We start from the raw sequence: 24091 nt of genomic DNA, 5'->3' as shown, positions 1-24091 counted from the left end.
TTTGCAATGGTACAGACGGTGTTTAGAAAGGATAGATTGCATGCAACCGGTGGAGGAGTGTTCGTCGCTGTTAGTAGTAGTTTATCCTGCAGTGAAGTAGAAATGGATAGTTCCTGTGAATTATTATGGGTGGAGGTTACACTCAACAACTGAGCTAGGTTAATAATTGGCTCCTTTTACCGACCTCCCGACTCAGCAGCATTAGTGGCAGAACTGGGAGAAAATTTGGAATATATTTCACATAAATTTTCTCAGCATGTTATAGTCTTAGGTGGAGATTTCAATTTACCAGATATAGACTGGGACACTCAGATGTTTAGGACAGGTGGTAGGGACAGAGCATAGAGTGACATTATACTGAGTGCACTATCCGAAAATTACCGACTCGTGGAGATAGCATCTTGGACCTATTGATAACAAACAGACCCGAACTTTTCGACTCTGTATGTGCAGAACAGGGAATCAGTGATCATAAGGCCGTTGCAGCATCCCTGAATATGGAAGTCAATAGCAATATACAAAAAGGGAGGAAGGTTTATCTGTTTAGCAAGATTAATAGAAGGCAGATTTCAGACTACCTAACAGATCAAAACGAAAATTTCTGTGCCGACACTGACAATGTTGAGTGTTTATGGAAAAAGTTCAAGGCAATCGTAAAATGCGTTTTAAACAGGTACGTGCCGAGTAAAACTGAGGGACGAGAAAAACCCACCGTGGTACAACAACAAAGTTAGGAAACTATTGCGAAAACAAAGAGAGCTTCACTCCAAGTTTAAACGCAGCCAAAACCTCTCAGACAAACAGAAGCTAAACTATGTCAAAGTTTAGTAAGGAGGGCTATGCGTGAAGCGTTCAGTGAATTCGAAAGTAAAATTCTATGTACCGACTTGACAGAAAATCCTAGGAAGTTCTGGTCTTACGTTAAATCAGTAAGTGGCTCGAAACAGCATATCCAGACACTCCAGGATGATGATGGCATTGAAACAGAGGATGACACGCGTAAAGCTGAAATACTGAACACCTTTTTCCAAAGCTGTTTCACAGAGGAAGACCGCACTGCAGTTCCTTCTCTAAATCCTCGCACAAACGAAAAAATGGATGACATCGAAATAAGTGTCCAAGGAATAGAAAAGCATCTGGAATCACTCAACAGAGGAAAGTCAACTGGACCTGACGGGATACCAATTCGATTCTACACAGAGTACGTGAAAGAACTTGCCCCCCTTCTAACAGACGTGTACCGCAAGTCTCTAGAGGAACGGAAGGTTCCAAATGATTGGAAAAGAGCACAGGTAGTCCCAGTCTTCAAGAAGGGTCGTCGAGCAGATGCGCAAAACTATAGACCTATATCTCTGACGTCGATCTGTCGTAGAATTTTAGAACATGTTTTTTGCTCGAGTATCATGTCGTTTTTGGAAACCCAGAATCTACTATGTAGGAATCAACATGGATTCCGGAAACAGCGATCGTGTGAGACCCAACTATCTTTATTTGTTCATGAGACCCAGAAAATATTAGATGCGGGCTCCCAGGTAGATGCTATTTTTCTTGACTTCCGGAAGGCGTTCGATACAGTTCGGCACTGTCGCCTGATAAACAAAGTAAGAGCCTACGGAATATCAGACCAGCTGTGTGGCTGGATTGAAGAGTTTTTAGCAAACAGAACACAGCATGTTGTTATCAATGGAGAGACGTCTACAGACAAAGTAACCTCTGGTGTGCCACAGGGGAGTGTTATGGGACCATTGCTTTTCACAATATATATAAATGACCTAGTAGATAGTGTCGGTAGTTCCATGCGGCTTTTCGCAGATGATGCTGTAGTATACAGAGAAGTTGCAGCATTAGAAAATTGTAGCGAAATGCAGGAAGATCTGCAGCGGATAGGCACTTGGTGAAGGGAGTGGCAACTGTCCCTTAAGATAGACAAATGTAATGTATTGCGAATACATAGAAAGAAGGATCCTTTATTGTATGATTATATGATAGCGGAAAAAACACTGGTAGCAGTTACTTCTGTAAAATATCTGGGAGTATGCGTGCGGAACGATTTGAAGTGGAATGATCATATAAAATTAATTGTTGGTAAGGCGGGTACCAGGTTCAGATTCATTGGGAGAGTGCTTAGAAAATGTAGTCCATCAACAAAGGAGGTGGCTTACAAAACACTCGTTCGACCTATACTTGAGTATCGCTCATCAGTGTGGGATCTGTACCATATCGGGTTGACGGAGGAGATAGAGAAGATCCAAAGAAGAGTGGCGCGTTTCGTCACAGGGTTATTTGGTAACCGTGATAGCATTACGGAGATGTTTAATAAACTCAAGTGGCAAACTCTGCAAGAGAGGCGCTCTGCATCGCGGTGTGGCTTGCTCGCCAGGTTTCGAGAGGGTGCGTTTCTGGATGAGGTATCGAATATATTGCTTCCCCCTACTAATACCTCCCGAGGAGATCACGAATGTAAAATTAGAGAGATTAGAGCGCGCACGGAGGCTTTCAGACAGTCGTTCTTCCCGCGAACCATACGCGATTGGAACAGGGAAGGGAGGTAATGACAGTGGCATGTAAAGTGCCCTCCGCCACACACCGTTGGGTGGTTTGCGGAGTATAAATGTAGATGTAGAACAATATACCTACAGTCAACTGAAATACTATAAAAATTCTGGAGAAGTGCTAATATCCTAGGTTTTAATGATTCATCATTTATGATCACTGGAATTTACTGCAGCAAATGCATTTCATGATATCCATACAATACTTCATGTACAATGCATCACCGATGTGAAAACTTACATCATGCTCAATGCCATCTAAATCCCGTTTCAGTTCTAGGTCTTGCTGTATACGAAGACTAGGCATTACAATCCTTGGTGGATCTTGAAGAAACTGAAAAAAGAAAGAATGGCATATTCAAAGCTTCTGTTCTTGTGTTACACATATAGTGGGGCTAAAAAGCTATTGGTCACATGTGTTCACTTACTGACATTAGGTAACAAGAATATGTGTCACATTAAATTAGATTTACTTTCATTCCAATTGATTCATACTGAGGTGGTCCTACACGATGTAGGAAATGTCAGAAAAACATGACGAACATATGATGTCAAAGTTCTGTTTACTTTGGAGGTAGACACATCAGATATCAACCAAACAGAAATTATTTCATCCTTGCCAAGCAGCTACTACTACTACTACTACTACTACTACTCCCCCCCCCTCTCTCTCTCTCTCCCCCCCCCCCTGAATGTGCCAAGGTGAAGGCTCCAATATGAACATTTTTTGATTGTATGATGATCTCAGCTCCCTATTTTCTGACCTATGTTATTCAGTGAAAGATGATAGGGTACTTATGCAAAGCCAATGAGGGCACTATGGTCAAGAAGAAACTAAGCAGCTAGCAGGTTATATGCAGAATGCATTTTTTAGGTCAGAAAACCACCTGTAAAGACAATAAGCAGGTAAATGCAGATCTAAGTGTAGGTCACCAAATTTTGGTACTGAGGCAAATACATGTCTAATGTCACAAGAACTAATGCAAAACTGAAGTAAAAGTAAAGCTTTCAACAACCTGGAGTTAGTTATTAACACCTTAGTGCTCTGTTAGACATTGTCTTACTGGGTGTGGTACACCACTGGCTTCCTCCAACTTTTGAACTCACTGATACAGTAAGTTACATGAGGACCTAGAGCTTCACAATGGAATGGAAACTGTCATTTTCCACATAGACAATTTCCATGTGAAAAAGTGACAGATGATGCCTGGGATGGAACCCAGAACACTTGAATTTGTAGCCTCACACCCATTCAATAAGCAATCCTCTTACTCTTAGAAAAGTGTATATGCATTCAAGACAAGATCCAGAGTTTCATTAACTAACAGTGGCATTGTACACAACACTGGAAGGAAAACTAGAAATAATTAGCTACAAAATCAGATATTCCATGCCGAGGACCTACTAGAAAGATGCACCACAGAACACAGGCAGTAATACATTATCATGAAAAATCAGCACTGGACCATAAGATAAATCTGCATTTATCTCATCGAATGTTACTGAAATTTGGAATCTGCATGCAGGTAAGTATCAAATGTGAGGAAAAAATAATTTTGAAGTGTCAAATGTGATGTGGAAAAAGTAACTATTTGAGTTCCAACATCCACCCACCATAGTACATTAATGCTTAGGAAATAGTCTGGTAAATATTGTATACAAATGAAAATCCTCTATCATACTGCAGTGACAGGATATATATACTTGTCAGCTACATAACTGAAGATGCATGAATTCAAACAGTGAAAAAGATTTGGAGGAAAATTACATCAATAAAATACAACATGACATGAGGTTGACCAAATATAGACAACATCAGCCATGCTGTCCATCCATTTCATTGAAGAGATTTAGAGAATCCATGGAAAATGCAGATCTAAATTTTGAGAGGACAAACTGAACTCTTTCATCTCAAAATGATGTCCTGTGACATTAGCACAGCTGTGAAAACAAAAATTCCTGTGAAAATCTATGAAACATGTTTTCCCAAAATTAGCCTGTGTAACTGTTTAGAAAAACCACACAACAGGAAAATATCTATTCTGTTAGTAATAGACATGCCCAAAATAATAAATTCTCTAAATACAGAGATTGGAACATGAGCACTGGACTACTGAAGCATCACAGATTGCCACTGTTAAAAACAAACTCTGGAAGACAGGAACATACTTCTGCCTAACAAACCTGGTAAAGTGATCAGACATGACATAACAGCCAATACACCCACAGCATTGAGAATGTTGTGGAATACAGTGAGGACCTGCAAATGTTAACAACATTACATAGTTACATGACAGCAGATATCTGTACAGCAAATTAAAATGAAGCTAAATCCCCTGAATCCCCATGGCCAACCAAAAGTTGAACATATGAGAACCACCAAGACAGCTTATATAAGAAGCCTTCCATTAATTTATAAGCAAAATCATATCTTGCAAAACATGGAACAAAAAACGAAAACCCCAGAACTTCTTAACAAAAATGTTAGAAAGGGGATCAAGGACATCTCTACAGTTGATAGTTGACAATGATGCAGATGGTAGCAAAACAGAATACAGTAACACAAAAGACATAAATACAATACTTTGCCTTAGAAATTTTCTCCACTAAAGAACATAAAAATGCATTTCACATTTCTTACTACAGCACAGATACTAAAATGACAGATACATAATTGACTAAAGTGGGGACAGGAGGGAGAAGTAAAAACCAAACTTTTTCTGCACAATTGACCACTAGACCTGAAGGGGCAGCCATCAGATGAAATAAAACGAGTGAATGTTGCAGGATCACTTCTGGCAATGGAACTGTTATTTTATGGAACAGTGGCGTTGCATGGGAATATAAAAATGCACAGGTCATTTCAGGTCGTAAGAAAAGGCACAGCAAACATGTTTGGAGCAAAAGACCTAAACAGCAGATAATTTTGTTCTCCTATATGATTTTGGAAAGAGAACAGTTCCTCTGCATGAATAAAAATGAATCCTACAGTCATTCATCAAGTAAAATTGACTACTCTATTCACTCATTGTTCTGCTGAATGCAATCAGCCAATACAATTTTGAATACCGGGTGATTTAAGCTAATCAGAAACATTCACATAGTGATCTAGTGACTGTCTAATATTAGAGATTTGTCTAACAACAGATGTAAAAATTTATTTTGACTGCACTGATAAGTTAAACCTGGATTTCTTGCATTTTATGGGCTGCCACCTTAACCATTATGGACACATACCTGTGACAATAAGAACTTGACTAAAAAGGGTATCTTGCAGATCATCCTCTTCAATTTCCTTCAGATTTACAGTATTTGGAGTTTAGTGCTGGAACATCAATTTCCTAAACCAGCACTAGGCAGTAACCAAACTAAAAAAAATTTGACTTTGAAGATCAGAAGACTTCTTAGTGCTGCCTACTACAAAACATTTCCTGTTTATTAACACAATTGCTGGTAATTGGAAGAATACCATATAAGTGCCTTAATCAAAAAGTTGCTGGTTTGAATCTCCTAGTAGGAACTACTACTTTTTAAAAACTTCCATATCTACTAACAAACTGCAAATTTAACAAATACTGAATTGTAATGGTTTGGTAAAAATTACATATTTTTTCATCATTCAACATATTAAAACAAAAATTTTGATACATTTATGCGAGATTTATTTATTTTCAATTTGATGCTCTCCATTTTTGTACCAAAACGTAATTTTTTAACAATACTCACATTTTTATGTAACTTTTAACTAAAAATAACTGTTAGAAAAGTATGAATCAGCATGAATTAAAATTACCATTTGCTTTACATATGGAATTTAAATAAAACTAAAAGAACTGGTAGCACTTAGTGTGATCAGAACCACCAATTTTATGATTATAATAATATTACCCTATGCACTCAGCTACAGACAACTATATAATACATTTTTTACACTTGCCAGCACTCACAAATCACCCAATTGCCAAATGCATTTCTTGTTTCTACTTTTATGGAGAATGGTATCATACTGCTTTACCAAATAATTGGTTGGCCACTGACCTTCAAATCCTGAACCAAAGACGAAAATCTATGAGGACACACAAGTGAAATCCCCTTGGCAGCCCTGGAGGCATGCTTGGTTAGGCTAATTGTTTAAGTAACTGATCCTGAAACTAGGAGTTACAGCCTCAAATTTGAGACCTAGCAACAGTTTTCATCTGTTGCTTTGTATGTTTACCAATGCAGTCTCTCAGAATTGTTATTTATCTTCATATAGATAATGAAGTAATTCTACAGATATACATGCTATAACTATTGCTCCTGCTCAAAGACAGCACTTTAAACAATAGTTCACCGTCCCCACCCCAAATGAGCCCCATGGACACTGCCGAGGCAGGGTTGCTTGCATGTCAACAACATTGAAAACAGTGTTAGGTGCAAACACAAATAAGTATTCTCTGAGGAGATATCAAACTTAGACATGGATCCTCAAGAGGGGCAAAATACTTTTCAGCAGTTGCAGGAGCAATGGTCTGGATTATCAACTGACCTGGCCTTGTAGCATTAACCAACTTCCTGTGCCAATAATGCAAATGGCTGAAAGCAAAGCGAAACTGTAGCTCTCTTTGTTTTTCTTCTCAAGAGCATGCAGCACTACTGCACGAAATTACATTAGGCAAAATATTCAGGAGGTAAAATAGTCCCCCATTCAGATCTCCAGGCAGAGTCTACTCAGGAGGATGTTATCAGGAAAAGCATGCCAGGCAGTCTATATGTATGAGTGTGGAGTATTACGAGGGCTATTCCGAAAGTAAGGTCCGATAGGTCGCGAAATGGAAACCACGGTAAAAATCAAAAATGTTTTATTTGCAACAGTTAGATACACCTTGCAGCTACTTATCTCCATAGTCGCCGACCCGACTTAGACGTGTATCGTAGCGTTGTACCAACTTTCCAATACCCTCGCTATAGAAGGCAGCCGCCAGTGCTCTCCGCCAATTCTCTACGCTGGCCTACGGCTCGTTGTCTTGTGCCGAAATGTTGTCTTCAAAGACAGCGGTTCATGTGACCAGAGCTGAAACTCAGAGGGAGACAATTACGGGCTGTATTGTGGGTAATCTCACATTTCCATTTGAAAACGATGCAGGAGCATCTTCATTGCCCCTGCAGAATGCGGCTGAGAATTGTCTTGAAGACGAAACAGCACGACAGTTATGTAATGTTAGCTGCATAGCTTCAGGGGATATTTCTCACCAGGCCCTCGTACTTGGCGGCAGACACTATTTTCTCGACATCTTTACGCACTAACTGCGAGCTCAGAAATGAGAAGAGCGACGTGATGCTAACTGGGGTTATACTAGAGACACTACCCAACACATCTGTGCAAATCTTTATCAGATTTTCATAGTCGTTTCCATTTCGTGACCGATCGGACCTTACTTTCGGAATAGCCCTCGTACATTTCTTAGTAGGATAAGCATACATCACTAGGGGTAAGATAGATGTTGCCTACAGGAAAATTAGAGAGACCTTTAGAGAAAAGAGAAGCACTTGGATGAATATCAAGAGCTCAGATGGAAAACCAGTTTTAAGCAAAGAAGAGAAAGCAGAAAGGTGGAAGAATTATATAGAGGGTCTATAGAAGGGTGATATACTGGAGGGCAATATCATGGAAATAGAACAGGATGTAGATGAAGATGAAATGGGAGAAATGATACTGCATGACAAATTTGACAAAGCAGTGAGAGACCTGAGTCGAAACAAGGCCCTGAAAGTAAACAACATTCCATTACAACTACTGATAGCATTCGAAAGGCCAGCCCTGTCAGACCTCTACCATGTGGTGAGTAGGATGTAGGAGATAGGTGAAATACCCTCAGACTTCGAGAAGAATATAATTTCCAATCACAAAGAAAGAAGGTGTTGACAGACGTGAAAATAAACAAACTATTAGTTTGGTAAGTCATGGGTGCAAAATACTAACACGAATACATTACAGATGAATGGAAAAACTGGTAGAAGCTGACCTTGGGAAAAATCAGTTTGGATTTCATAGAAATATTTGAAAACATGAGGCAATACTGACCCTACAACTTGTCTTACAACACAGATTAAGGAAAAGCAAACCTATATTTCTAGCATTTGCAGACTTGAAGAATCCTTTTGACAATGTTAACTTGATTACTCACTCTCAAATTCTGAATGTTGCAGGGATCAAACACAGGGAACAAAAGGCTATTTACAATTTGTACAGTAACCAGATGGCAGTTATAAAGAGTCAAGGGGCATGAAAGGGAAAGAGCAGTTGGGAAGGGTGTGAGACAGGGTTGTAGCCTATCCCTGATGGTATTGAATCTGTATACTGAGCAAGCAGTGAGGAAAACAAAAGAAATTTCGGAGCAGAAATTAAAATCCATGGAGAAGAAATAAGGACTTTGAGGTTTGCCGACTACATTTTAATTATGTCAGAGACAGTGAAGTACCTGGAAGAACAGTTGAACAGAAGGAACAGTGTCTTGAAAGGAGAATGTAAGATGAACATCAACAAAAGCAAAATGAGGATAATGGAATGTAGCTGAATAAATCAGTGATGCCAAGAGATTTATATTAGGAAATGAGACACAAAGTAGTATATGAGTTTTCCTATTTGGGGAGCAAAATAACTGATGATGGTCAATGTACACAGGATATAAAATGTAGGGTGGCAATGGCAAGTGAAGCTTTTCTCGAGAAGACAAATTTGTTAACATTGAGTATAGATTTAAGTGTTGGGAAGTCTTTTCTGTAAGTATTTGTTTGGAGTGTAGTCTTGTATGGAAGTGGACAACATGGATGACAAACAGTTTAAACAAGAAGAGAATAGAAGCAAACATCAAACAATGGAAAATCCAGGATGGAATGTAACAATACCAGAGAAGGAAAGTCGCTACTCATGATACAGCAGTGATGCTCAGTCATGATAGGCACAATAAAAAGATTCACAGAATTAAGGCTTTTGGCCATTAAGGCCTTTGTCAGCAGTAGACACTCACTCGCACGCAGTCTCAGAGAGCTGAGAGCACAGCTTGGCAGCTCCCTGCACGTGTGTTGTGTGTGTGTGTGTGTGTGTGTGTGTGTGTGTGTGTGTGTAGGAGAATAGAAGCTTTTGAAATGTGGTGCTACGGAAGAATGGTGAAGATTAGATAGGTAGATCATGTAACTAATGAGGAGGTACTGAATAGAATCGGGGAGATGAGGAATTTGTGGCACTATTTGACTAGAAGGAGGTATCTGTTGGTAGGACATGTTCTGAGGCATCAATGGATCCCCCATTTAGTATAGGAGGGCTGTGTGGAGGGTAAAAGTCAAAGAGAGAGACCAAAAGATGAATATACTAAGCAGAGTCAGAAAGATGTAGAGTGCAGTACGTACTTTGATATGAAGAAGCTTGCAGAGGATAGGGTAGTATGGAGAGCTGCACGAAACCAGTCTCTGAACTGACGACGACGACAACAGCCTAGGGAGGTTAGAGCCTTTAAAAAGGAAACATTGATAGGTTGTATTCAGTTGTAGTAAGAGCAGAAGTGCAGTGGCAGAAAGGACAAGACTTCTGATCAGGTTAGTACAGGATTATCTACAAAAAATCAAATAGGAGTCATGCGGGGGAGCCCCAGTAATGAGCAAGAAAATAGGAACATGAGTACTCTATTATCAACAGCAATGTCAATGAATTACCATAGGTGAAATACGCATGAAGGAAACACAACAGTGGTAGAAATTTGTATGGCAACCAGACCAGCATAAGAATGGAATAGGAAAAAGTTTGATGAGTAATTATTCAATAGCTAAAGAAGATGAAAGCCAATTCTAGAAGGTAATGAAATTCAGTAGTAGGAACAGGATGCACAATAGTTACGAGAACATCCAGTGGCATAAATGACTGAAAGGGGGAAGCCGCCTGGTAGAATTTTGCACATTGCATGAATTAGCCACTGAAAATACTTGTTTCAAGTATCATGAAAGAAGCTTGTGTATGTGGAATAACGTGGAGAAACCAAGGTTTCAAGCAGATTATGTAATGTCAAAAACAAAGATTTCGAAACAGGAATATAAACTACAAAACATTTCCAGTGCTAGCTGTGGGCTCTGGCTAGAGTTGTTTTTATTAACTGCAGAGTAATGATGTTGAAATGGTAAAAGTAGAATTTAAGTACATGGGATTTAGATAAACTTGCATGAACCAAAACTCATTGATGGTTTGAAAATGAGCATTAGGCAACAAGTGATAAATAGAGGATAAGTATACACTGGGTGATGAATAGGCAGCTTTGAGATGAAACAGTGAAGGCAGGAGGAAACATAGGTAAAAAGTAAGGCATAGTATGAATACATTAACAACTCATGAGATGCTGAATTTAACTGATGAGAAGAGAAAATACAAACATGTGGCTATTAAAACAGACAAAAGGGAATACAGACATTACTGGAATGATGTTAACAGAACATGCAATATGGCTAAACAAGAATGGTTGTAGGGCAAAGGGGAACAAACTTGCTCCAGAAAGGGGAAAGCAAGTAGTTGTAGACAAGGCTGGAGATAATAGGATATGGCCAGAATTTGATACAACACTGAAAGAGCAAAGTCTTAACAAGGCCACTGCAGTTGATGACATTCCCTCAGAATTATTGGGATACTTGGGAAAGCCATCCATGACAAAATTATTCCACTTTTGTGCAAGGTACGAGATAGCTGACAAAGTTGTACATCAACCAGAATATAATAATTCAAATTCAAAGAAAGGCAGGTGCTAACAGGTGTGAATACTATCGGACCAGACCATCAGATTAATATATCATGCTTGCAAGAATGGAAAAGCTTTTAGAGGGTTAAAGATCACTTTGGGTACCAGGAACATGTAACACAAGGCAAAACTGATACTATGGCTTACCTTAGACGAGTTAAAGAAAGAGAAAATTGTGTTTACAGTTTTTGCAGATTTACTGAAATGCTTTTGAGAATGTGGAGTTGACTGCACTCTTTGGAATTTAGACAGCAGCAGAATAAATAGACAGGAAGCCCAAGTTTGTTTGCAACTTTCACAGAAACCAGACTCCAGTTGTAAGAGCTGAAAGACATGAAAGGGAAGCATTGAGTAGGAAATGTGACAGGCTTGTAGCCTACATCTGGTATGCACCCTGTATGACAAAGACACAAAGGAAATCTGGAAGAAAGTAAAGCAAACTGTGTGTTTACCAATGACAATGTAATTCTATCAACAAAACCAGATCTTGAAATTGTCAATGAAGGGATGTGTGGGAGGTAAAAGCTGAAAGAGTAAAATTGTATAGTATTACTAGAAGAGATTGTATGACAAACATCAATAAAAGCAATAGAATCTAGCTGAAATAGGTCAATGTTGAGTTTCAACTAGAAAATGAGACACTAAAAGCAGCAGACAACTTTTGCTATTTGGGCACCAAAGTAACTGACAATGGCTGAAGTAAGAAAGAAATAAAGTGAAGACTAGGAATATCAAGGAACATGTGCCTAATAAAGAGGACTGTTCTCATCTAATATAAATTTAAGTGTTAGGAAGTATTTTCTGAAGATATTTGCAGTGCAGCCCTGTATGGAAGTCAAACATAAATGATAGGCAATTCAGACAAGATGAGAATGGAAGCATCTGGAATGTGCTACAGAAGAATACTGAAGATTTGATGGGTAGACGAAACAAATGAGGGAGGAAAATAGGGACCAATTTCACTAACACAAGGGACCTGTTAATAGCACAAATTCTGAGGCATCTAGGGATAGTCAGTTTGGTAATGGAGGGATATGTGAGTGTAAAAAGTGTAGAGGGAGACTATGGCATGAAGACAAGAAGCAAGTTCAAATGGATGTAGTAGGTGACAGTCATCAGAGATTAAGAGGTTTGTGGAGGGTAGACTACCGTGGACAAGTGCATCAAGCCAATCTATATTATATTCACCAAAACTGAGCCATAACATAACACTGCTTAATTTCATACAGTCACAAATTCTAGACTTACCTGTTGGTTCTCTTGCTCATCCAATTCTTCTTTTACTTTCATGGTAGATGTGTGTAACTGAACCTGTGGTGAATAGTAAAAAAATATCTGCAAGGAGTTCTCTTAAGAAGACAATTTTAGATATATTACAAGAAAGTATCACATATTGTAAGTCTATGACACTTCGAAAGAATGAATGACTCATTCTTTTCAGAGAGTGGCCTTCTCAGTGACAGTCAGTAAGGTGCATTTCAATGGTAATGATCGAAAAGTTATATGAATGATCAGTGGCAACATATTTGAAAATTTATTAGCATCTTGCACTTCATTTTCCTATGCTGCTATTTTCAATCTTATTTCCTACTTCCATAATCTTTATTTACTTATCATTAACTATTTTATACGAAATGCGCATCATATAAAAAAAACAGTAGTATAATGAAATCAGTGGGTACAACTAGAATCTTTAATATTAAAATCAACAATACCCATATCATACAACTAATTGCAACATGCATTTTCTATCAGCCAATCACACAGTTTTATCTTGAAATATTAAAATAATGTGGATGAAGCAGGGAGGGAATAATAAGTAAAATTATTGAGGCCATTCACTTACTGAGAGTTTCCTGTTCTTGCTAGCCTATGACTTGGGATGTGGATTTTTGCATTACTTACAGTATCTTGTTTGTAAACTGCTTTCTGGGAACACATTCTTTAACATTCTCCCTGATGCCAACAGTAGAGTCATTGAGATATAAAAAACTATTAGTATTGTAAGCCTGGTAAACAAAATACAGACGGCACTGTATGTTCCACCTAGCATATCACACGGAGCTTTTTTATGTTACTGACATCAGGGGAATTAACACATGTCTGAATGAAACACTCCTCTCAGTTTACACACGAGGTAGAACAATCTTGAGGACTTTTCTTGCAGATTTTGTTGGTGTGTTTTTTTCCAGTTCACTTTCCCATTAACATGAAATTTGGCATGTTTACTTTCTATACTGACTTGCAGACAAATACAATGAAACAGTATTAAAAAATTGAGGTTCTGGACAAAGCCCTTCTAAAATAGGGAACACATTCACAGGAACACAACAAACACACACATGGCCACTGTCTCCAGGAACTGGGAAGGACCATCTGCTTTTGGTATGAGCAACCATCTGTTAGGGTGGGTTATGAGATATGAGGAGGCATGGGGTAGCGAGAGAGGGATAGCAGTGTAAAAGTGGAAGGAGAGGTGGGGGGAAGATAATGTGTTCTCTGTGATAGCATGCAAGGATGTGGCAGAGATGTACGAGTTGCTAAAGGTAGTTTTGGGAAGCTGTACTGTGGGAGGGGAAGGGGAGGAGAGAAATTGAGAAAGGGAAAATAGTAATTGCACTGGGATGAAAGAAAGAGAGAGAGAGAGAGAGAGAGAGAGAGAGAGAGAGAGAGAGAGAGAGCGTGTGTGTGTGTGTGTGTGTGTGTGTGTGTGTGTGTGTGTGTGTGTGTGGTGAAGTGAGAGCAGGGAAAGGGGATATGGGTACAGGACGTGGACTAGCATAGGCTGAGTCTAGAGGGGTTACAGGAAATAATATGTTGTGTTAGAAGATAGAATCCAGTTGGAGCCAGCTGTGAAGCAGTTACTGAAGTGAACCACATCATGCTGGGGGCACTTCCAGCAAGTGGGTGGTCCAGCTTTCTTGGCCACACTTTGGCAGTGGTCACTCCTGCAGACAGAGTAATTTAGTTGTCATGCCTATGTAGGATACAGCACAGTGGCTGCAGGCGGGTAGTTGCAAATCACAAGGTTGCTTTCACAGGTAGCCCTGCCTTTGTGTTGGAGATGTCTGACAGGGCTGCAGGAAACATGCATGTCTTGCTTGTAGCTTTGTTTTAGGATGAGACATGAGGTTGGAAGCAGCGCTGGAGTAGTGATGGGCAAGAATATTTTATCAGTTCAATTGGAGACAAAACACAACTGTGGGAAGGGTGGAGAGATTATTCCTCATATCAAGGCATGAGAGGTAGGGTAAATCCCAGCAGAAAATGTGATTCAGTTGCTTCAGTCATGGGTAGTACTGACTTCGAAGGGGAGTGCTACTTTAGGAGTATGTGGGAGATGGGGGTCGACCAAAGCGTCCGATCCCACCCGTCAGCTTTGACCCGTGACTGAAGGCTATTGTGGTATGTGACATCATGGCGGTGTGGAATTTAGTTTGTGAGAGTGGCGTATTTGTAGGTGTTTTGATGTGATCGATGGTGCTATCTGGTGGTGTGTTCATGTGTTGTGTGTTAGGTGATGTTTTTGGTTTAGTTTGCATGTGTGGCGTGTTTATAGGTGGTGTATTGTTGCGGTTGGTGGTTCTCTCTGGTAGTGTGTTTATGGGTAGCGTGTTACGTGGCGTATGATGTTCATTTGCGTTGTAGCATTGCATGTGTGTGGTATTGGTAGTGACTGCTTTCAGCGTAATATTTTTCAGGGAGTTAATTTTGGTTTTGTTATGTCAATGTTACTTTTTTTTGATTGGTGTGTGTGAATTTTGGTAAACTGCTTTTTTTATGTGTTTGGTAGGTATGGATGTGACTGGCAGGGTCAACAGTTTTCGGTTGTCAGCGATGATGGGGGACATTGTCTCTAATAAAATTTCTTCAACTATTCGGATTTTTGGATGAAGTCTTGAAGTGTTCAGTGTGTTGTGAAGAAATGCGGCTTACTAAACTTCTGGCATCTCTTATCAGGGATGGCTATATGTGGAGGTGTCTTAAGGATAACAGGTGAATGGAAATGTTAGATTCCAATTTGTGGGATCGGGAGCTGCTGTTGAACTATGTAGATCAAGCTAAGTGTCCGATTCCACTGTATATTGTGTTTAGTGGCATTTGAGTAGTTTTGTGCCATCATTTTTTTGTCGTTTAGTATGGTGGTGTGTGTCTAAATTTGGTTGTATTTACTTTGTCCCCACCCAAAAACCCCCAATTTCCCACACTTGTCCCGTTAGTTTCCTTAGGTTTTTGTGGAACATGTGTGTTGGTTTTTAATTGTATTTTCATGTTAGTGGTCATGGTTATGTAATGACATCATAGGCGCCATATTGGAGTCTTAGTGTATGGCCGTTTCCGCCATATTTGTGACGTCATGGGTCAAAGCAGATGGGCGGACTCTGACACTTCTGTATTTGTGACTGACAAGACAAGGCATGGGAATCCCATTTCTGGGAAAAGGATGTAAAGGAAATTTTAGGCTGTGCACGCCTCAGTGTGACCCTTAGCATTTCCTTCAAACCACATTGTTTCCCAATATTCTTAGCTGGTAGAGTCTCCTTACATTTCCTTTCCCCGTAACGCTCTGCATCAGAAAAAGTCTACCTTGCACACCTACAAATTCTTTCATCACCACCACTACCAGAACCACTAGTGGTAGAAACTGCAGTAGTAGAAGTACTGCCAGTATTAACTTTTAGTTCATAATATTATTCACTGACACTGCTACTTCAGACACTCAAATCATTTAATACTATTTGCCATATTAAAACTTAGTTTCAGAAAAATATGATATAAAAAGGGAAACCATGATCCAATTTAATAGAGGGTCTGATGGACTTAATCAGATCAAGTTCAATAAACAAACCAATAAGATCACAAGTGTCATCAACGAATCTTGATCTGGTGAACGGTTTGTGATTCTGGGTGGTTAGTAAGGAATCCTCGAGGTGGCCTATGAATAAATTTGCAGAACATGGTGACATACAGTTGGCCTTTGATGTACTGCAGGTTTGTTTGTAGGCAATCCCTTCAATAGAGAAGTAATTGTGTGTGAGAATGTAGTTGGACATGGCGACCAGGAATGGGCTGTAGGTTAAGAGACAGTCAGACACTGGGGAAGGTACTGTTCAGTGACAAAGTCATGTGTGTTGGGGGATGTGATCATAGAGGGTGACAGCACTTTCCTAAATTGTACAAAATGGAAACTCTTCCTACAACATATCACTCATCCCCATAACCCCCTATAGCGTCAATGTTCACTAGTCTGTATACTCGGCCCCACCTATTCCCTACCCTGCTCTCATTCTAGCACTGAGCAGTGCACACACCTACCCCACAACTCCCCCCCCCCCCCCCCATACAGCCTCCCAACACTGCACCTAGAAGCCCTATTCTGTCACCCTATGTCCTTGACCAATCCCACAGGCAGCACAGCATCACCTCCACCCCTACCCTGCTATCCCTCACTTCCCACCCCACAGCACCCCTTTACGCCACCAGTCACACCAACAGATTTCTGCTTGCATTAGATGTATTCATGCTCTAGTGTTGTTCTGTACTTCATATGAATGACTTTGTCCAAAAGCTTAAATATTTAGCAGTCAATTGATTCTACCTACCTGCAACCAAAGGCCTCCTCAATGTGTTGAGTACAAATGTATCCTTTGTATATCATTATTCTATCCTGACATTTTCTGTGTTTGATTTTACTTTCTCTGTTCTTTGGAAAATGTAACTGAGGCACCTGAGTTGTCGGCAACTGAGTTTTGCTTTTCACCGTTGGACCAGTTCAGATACAACCTCACATGAAAACCTGGAACAGCGACTGCTCAGTCACACAGCTTTGAGCTAATGGAAAAACAGATACATTTACAATACAGATGTAACACATGATATGAACGTGCATTGTAGTCGTCACTTCTGTAGTTGTTCCAAAAAGAAGTGATAAGAAGACTGGAACACCAAAGGCATGTGTGCTAAATCTACGATGACTTGCCTTTACCAACTGCTTACATTTTTAGATCAATGCTAGACCCACAGTACCACTAGAAGAATGAACACCCTGAATATGAGCAAGACACTACACACACCAAGTTCATAGAAAGAAAGGTAAGTGAGACATTGAAAGTACAAAGGTTTTCTTCCTTGGGGGCGGGGGGGGGGGGGGGGGGGAGAGAGGAAGGTCCTACTTGACCCAGACTTTGGCAGTTGACGCTAACAAAAACCTGTCAAGGCTACTTTCATAACGTGACATTGTCTAGCATGGGTATACATTTGTGTTTTCACTGCTTCTACATGAACTTTCAAGATGAATGATTCAGAGCAAAGACATCTTTACAGGGTCACACGTGTTTTGATCCAGCTACAAAAACACAAATTAAATACAGCACTTTGATGAAGAAAGAAATGAACAATATATTTTCAAAACAAGTTCAATGAGGAGAGAATTATTCGTAGAATGTTGATGGCCACACACTGGCAACTTCAAATCCTGCTGATCTCAGACATACTGAATCAAGAAGTGAGCTCTAACAGTAGCTTCAGCATGTTTTAATTTGCCGAAAGCTGACAGTGACATTCTGCTATAATTACTTCTTTTATGAGCACCAAATCTGTAGGCATATGTTGTGTGTTACAGGTATGTCATATTTGAGCCCACACAGTTTAACTCTGTGATTATACTAACATTTAAGTAATTTATGTGTTACCAAATATTTAGAGTGGTAATGTGAAAATCTACTGGTTAAAGAGCATTGCAAACATTCCATAGTTAAAACTAACACTTCTTTACTCTTTTAGTATCAGCATTACCACTATTTCCTTCTTAGGGTTGTAAATTACACTACCAACTGCTCTTCCATTTAATAGTATTTAAACTCCTCAAAGGATTTCAACAACAGCTCTTTGTCACCTACCACTTCCCTATATTTAATAGATTCTGAATACCTACCCCCATATCAAAAACTGATCAAGCACAGTAATATTGCTAACAAAAACATTGAGTGCATAAAACCAATTAGATGAGCAATAGCAAAAATAATACACCAGGAAAACAATATTGTACGTCATGAGTTTAGATTTCTCCATCAGGCACCATGACAAATAGACTGCCACATATTGTCTTTGCAATAAATCCACATATATATCCCTCTTGTCTGAGAAAGCAACTATGGTCGACTTAAAAACTGACCACAAATAGAGCATCTGATCAAGTCATCCAGCAAGCCATACAACTGATCTACAGTAGCAGCTGAATCATCTGCACTCTAGCAAGTAAAGTCCTACTCATATATTACTTTATCATATCCATTAATAATACCACTTTCTAAGAAAGGAACAAACTAGACATTAACAACACACCAAACTAAATCTCAAAGTAGAAAATTAATTTGTAACAAGTGATTGCAAACACCACAATAGTTCAAGAACATGTGACAATTTCCTAGTAGACAACAAAACTGTAATCATTAACTACTGGCACACCAACATCACACTAACAATAAGCTACAGAAATTTTAAAACAAATTAAATATTGGAGAGCAGCATTATATACTACAAGATACCAATCCATTGCAAATATGTTGCACAGCCAAGAGTCACAACTTCATTTGGTCAAGAATCAAAACCAACAGCCAGTACCAAATATTTCATCTGACAACAGGGAAGGTAATCTGCTGGTTTACACACCACATTGCACAAAGAAATTAATGAAACAATGGTAACAAAATACAAGAAGCTATTTACCAAGGAGCCTGGTTCTGCATATACTTCAATCTTCTCTTTTTTCAGCCAACTAGTTCCCTTGGAGTCCATGAGTGCTCTCCTAATCCACTGAAAAACAAGAAAGCAAAAGTTATATTGTTTAAATTGTTACTATTCAACGTAGTGCACAGGCAGCATTTTCTGGCTGCAGCAAACGAGTCAATGCATATTACAAATTTAAAACTGGCTGAGGAACAAAGAAGCTGATAAAAAGAACTGATTTACAACTTGCTGGTTATAAGGACTCTGAAGCCTCACTGTCATTAATGGAAAACAAAACTGAATTTGACAGAAAACAAAAACCACACACAATGGAAACAAATGACTTACAGTTACTGCTGTTACTTAGTAGCATTTGCTTGTGGTATACAATCCTATTCTGAATATGGTAGCTGACATCTTGCTTTTTCCACATAAATTTCTAAGTGTCATGTGAAGCAACTAAGATAAAGTGATTTTACCAGACAAATCTATTTACTGTAGACAATTTTATGTATGAAGAATAAAAGATTAAATGAGTTCGAGCTATATCTAAGCCTGTCAATGTATCCTGCAAATTCCTTAATATATAGAATAATGTAAGAGGTTTATAATTATGTTCTTAGCAACGTAGGCAAGAACAGAAAAGAATTACTTCTCAATCATACTGGCTGCATTTTCAATCAATCTATAAACCCATATTTGCTCATGGTATGCAGAAAAGCAGAACATGAAAATCCACCCATACAGACAGAACTTTCTTCTTTTTCAGTCAGTTTAGTATGTATTTTTAACAACTGTTTCCTTATACAGTCAACTATATTCAACATTATCAACTCAATATATCGCAATGCTGCAATCTTTACCCAGTCACTAAAAAACACACACTGCTGCCTGAACGTTGCATGGAAAAATAAATAAATGACTGTCAAGATTTAACACCGATTAAATTCCTCTAACAAGACTTGGTGAAATTACTTTCTCATAAGCGTACCCATGACAATGTTCTGTGGTTTTGGGATACTTTTGTCGATGGCAATTACACATACCCATTAGGCCTTACAGAGTCAATTACATTTCCCATATCCTTCCATAGATTGAAACGTGCATATTACTACAAACAGCAGTTAACACTATTTACTAAACTATGGAGCACATACGCACATTGAAAATCCATGGAAAACGCAACACAATGAATTCCCTCTACAGCATTCACTTTCATACCAACATAACCAATCCCTGATACTCTGTATTAACGTGTGCTAACGAATCTGATGTATCGGCAGTATAACTGTTTGCGCTACAACCCGGGCGAACTACAGATTACAGTGAACTCTTATTGTCCCTGTTCCTTCCTTCACAAATATTGTTACCGAACTTCGCATGCACAACACAAATATAACAATATGAATGCAACGGGCGTGTGAACTTCATGAGGGCCTTGTTTCGTCGATCACCAAGTATTTCACATTGACCTGCACTTTCTCTAACCACCACATATAGACACTTTTCCGGTAATTACAGACAACACATCAAAATTTCTGGCGGTTCTCTTGCTAAATCACGGGAAACATTTAGCAATTTTATCGGACAGAACGAAAACAGCAAGCATATTACATACCCACACGTCGATCTGGTATTTTTCGTAATTGCCGAACAGCACATGTACGTAATGTGCATTAATATGTTTGTCTAAACACTAGTCACCTCCTGCTCTCAATGCGGAAACATAAGCTCACTGAAAATAACAAGCGTTTGGTTCTCATACACATAACCTGAAATAATTACTTACGAAATTCTAGGGCTATCTCAAACCATAACCAGAGGCGTCAAAGATGATACAAGAATTAAATGTGGAACAAACTTATCATTCGAATGTGCCCAATAAATGAAATTAAACCGATATAATAACTATACGAACAGTTACTATAGCACCATTACAAGGCATTGGCAAACTACTTCATTCGAGGCAGTTAGCTGTAATGATAATAAAAATTAAGTATTGACTTAGTACCACACTCAATATGCGTCTTTCCGTGATTTCCTGTCTCCACCATCATATCACTTACATATTACACAGAAAACGCAACATAGTACCGTACAAACGCATGACACGAACTACTAAACTATACAGTCATCTGCTGCTGTGGTCAAAGTCAATCAATGCGGAAGAAGGAACCTACCACGGAGGTCGTTCTAACATTCTTGGAATCAGAGCTGCATATCTGCTAGGAAAAAAATTAGTCGTTTGTTGGTTAATTTGGGGGAGGAGACCAAACAGTGAGGTCATCGGTCCCGTTGCCTTCTCTGAAAACTAACTAGAACAGACAGTTAGGAACCTCACTCATGATGACAATATATTGTTTCTAACGGCAACAAATAGACTTGACCTCTTTGAGGATGTCCACATCAGTGAACTTGATATGGTTGTGGCAGCAAATGACTAACAGAGTACAAAGAATAACTGAAACAAGCATATATATATATATATATATATATATATATATATATATATATATATATATATGTGTGTGTGTGTGTGTGTGTGTGTGTGTGTGTGTGTATTCAGTAAAGTAGATAAAAAAATTAGTAGTGTCGTATCTCAATGAGGAACTGAAAGTTTATGCACAAGGCAGCAGTATGTAGAGGAATGCTGGCTCAAGTTTAAAAGAATAGTTGAGCATGCACTGGACAGATATGTACCCAGTAGAACAGTTCATAATGGGAAGCAATGTCTACAGTATACAGCTACGGTAAAGAAACAGCTAAAGAAATAGAGACTACTGTGTCATAGATGTAAAACAAAGCATAGAGCTGTAGCTAGAGAATTGCTGAATAAAACGCAATTTGTCTGTCAAGAGATCAATGTGTGAGGCTTTCAATGACTGCTGGAGCAGAATATTGTCAAATGTTCTGTCAGCTGCCCACGTCGAATATCGATGCTGTGACTCTGACGTGGAGCTATGAAGGAATAAACATAGATAAACCGAGACCAGGCAGACCTCACGTACTGATGGGCAGGAATTGCCGGGCATTGTTGTCAAATGATATTTCACAAACCCCAAAGCAATTCTGGTTGTATGTAAAGGCTGTTAGTGGCACAAAAGTTACTGTCCAGTCCCTAGCGAAGGAAACAGGAACTGAAACTGAGGGTAACAAAGCAAAATCTGAAATGCTTAACTCTGTTTTCAGATTTTCCATTTCAAAGAAAAACCCAGGAGAAATGTCCCAATTTAGTCCTCATAACACTGAAAAGATGAGGGAAGTAAGTACTAGTGTCAATGGTGCTGATAAACCACTGCAATCGTTATACTTGAGTAAAGCTCGAGGGCCCAATGGAATCCCTGTCAGATTCTACACCGAATTTACGCTAAGTTAGCCCCCCTTCAACTAAAATCTGTCACAGACGCCTCAAACAAAACATGGTGCCTAGTAGTTTGAAGAAAGCACAGGTCACGTCCATCTATAAGGTGGTAGTAGAAGTAATCCACAAAGTTACAGTCCAGCATCCTTGACATCCATTTGGTTTAGGATCTTAGAACATACTCTGAGCCCAAACATGATGAGGTATCTCGAACAGAATTACTTCCTCCATGCCAGCCAGCAAGGATTCCGAAAATATCAGTCATGTGAAACCCAACTCATTCTTTTCTCACATGACATACTAAAATCCTTGGATCAAGGCAGTCAGGTAGATGCAGTATTTATTGATTTTCGAAAAGCATCTGACTCAGTACCACACCTGTGCTTGTTATCAAAAGTACATTCATATGGAGTATTAATTGAACTTTGCGACGGGATTGAGGAATTTTGGTAGGGAGGATGAAGCATGCTATTTTGGATGGAGAGTCGTCGTTACATGTAGTAATAACTTCAGATGTGCCCCAGGGAAGTGTGTTAGGCTCTTGCTGTTCATAGCATATATTAATGACCTTGCATACAATATTAACAATAACTTCAGACTTTTTGCAGATGATGCAGTCATCCATAATGAAGTACTGTCTGAAAGAAGCTGTGTAAATTTTCAGCCAGATCGTGATAAGATTTCAAAGGCATGTAATAACTGACAACTTGCTTTAAATGATCAGAAACATAACACTGTGCACTTCAACACGAAAAAGTGTAGTATCCTATTACTATAATACCAATGAGGTGAGCTGTACAAATACCTGGGTATAACCCTTTGTAGGGATATGAGGTGGCTCAGTCGGTGCAAAAGCAGAGGGTACACTCCAGTTTATTGGTAGAATACTGGGGAAGTGCAATCAGTCTACAAAGGAAATAGCTTACAAATCAGTCATGTGATTGGTTCTAGCATATTGTTCAAGTGTGTGTGACCTGTCCCAGAAAGGGCTAACAGGGGATATTGAAAGTATACAGAGAAGGGCAGCACAAATGGACACAGGTTTGTTTGAGCTTTGTGAAAATGTCACAGAGATGCTGAAGAAGCTGAACTGCAGAATTTGAAGACAGACATAAACTATCCCAAGAAAGATTACTAACAAAGTATCGAGAACCGACTATGAATGATGACTATGCGAATATATTATAGCCCTTTATGTATCAATCACATAGGTATAGTGAGGGAAAGATTAGATTAATTACAGCACATGCTGAGGCGTTCAAACAGTCATGCTTCCCATGTTCCAAGGGAATGAAATGGGAAGAAACACTAATAACTGGTATTTGAACATACGCTGTACCATTGACTTCAGGCTGGCCTACAGAGCATATATGTTGATGTAGGTACACGGGAAATTGTATACAGTTGTCATTTATTTGTGCCAAAAGCCAAAATAAGAATTAATCACTATGCCTAAATCAATGAACATAACAAATCGTTAAAATCTTCGAAGAGTGGCGTGTGTACAGATTTATCTGGCACCTAAAAAGGTTGTTTGCTGAAATTGTTTGGCACTACATGAAAAAAATTGTACTCTAGAAACCTGTTATTTTATTTTATGTGTCTACAAAAGCTGCTCACGGAAATTGACAATGGCTGGGAGAGTGGTGTACTCACCATGTGCTCCTCCATATCCCCATCTGATGATGCCT

At 39.1% G+C, this 24091-nt stretch overlaps 1 protein-coding gene across 9 annotated transcripts in view; it reads right to left on the bottom strand.

Moving 5' to 3' along the window:
• The window catches only part of LOC126213145 (zinc finger protein ZFP2-like), an 83181-nt gene extending 61998 nt beyond the window's left edge, over window positions 1-21183 (bottom strand). For 4 of the 9 annotated variants that reach the window (XR_007541085.1, XM_049940764.1, XM_049940772.1 and 1 more), the window contains exons 1-4: window positions 21051-21183; window positions 19040-19126; window positions 12560-12622; window positions 2794-2886 (exon numbers count right to left, since the gene is read on the bottom strand). Coding sequence is in view for 8 of the 9 variants with exons in the window: in XM_049940764.1 (XP_049796721.1) it covers window positions 2794-2886; window positions 12560-12622; window positions 19040-19108 (225 nt within the window). In the remaining variant the exon portion in view is untranslated. Of the gene's footprint in view, window positions 1-2793; window positions 2887-12559; window positions 12623-16914; window positions 17109-19039; window positions 19127-20657; window positions 20788-21050 lie in introns of those variants that run through there. The other 5 variants (XM_049940769.1, XM_049940770.1, XM_049940766.1 and 2 more) reach the window with 5 other exon arrangements.
• Between the last annotated feature and the right edge of the window lie 2908 nt (window positions 21184-24091).

The sequence above is a fragment of the Schistocerca nitens genome, chromosome 11, assembly GCF_023898315.1.
Source record: "Schistocerca nitens isolate TAMUIC-IGC-003100 chromosome 11, iqSchNite1.1, whole genome shotgun sequence".
NCBI lineage: Eukaryota > Metazoa > Arthropoda > Insecta > Orthoptera > Acrididae > Schistocerca > Schistocerca nitens.
This window is presented reverse-complemented; position numbering and strand designations above follow the sequence as displayed.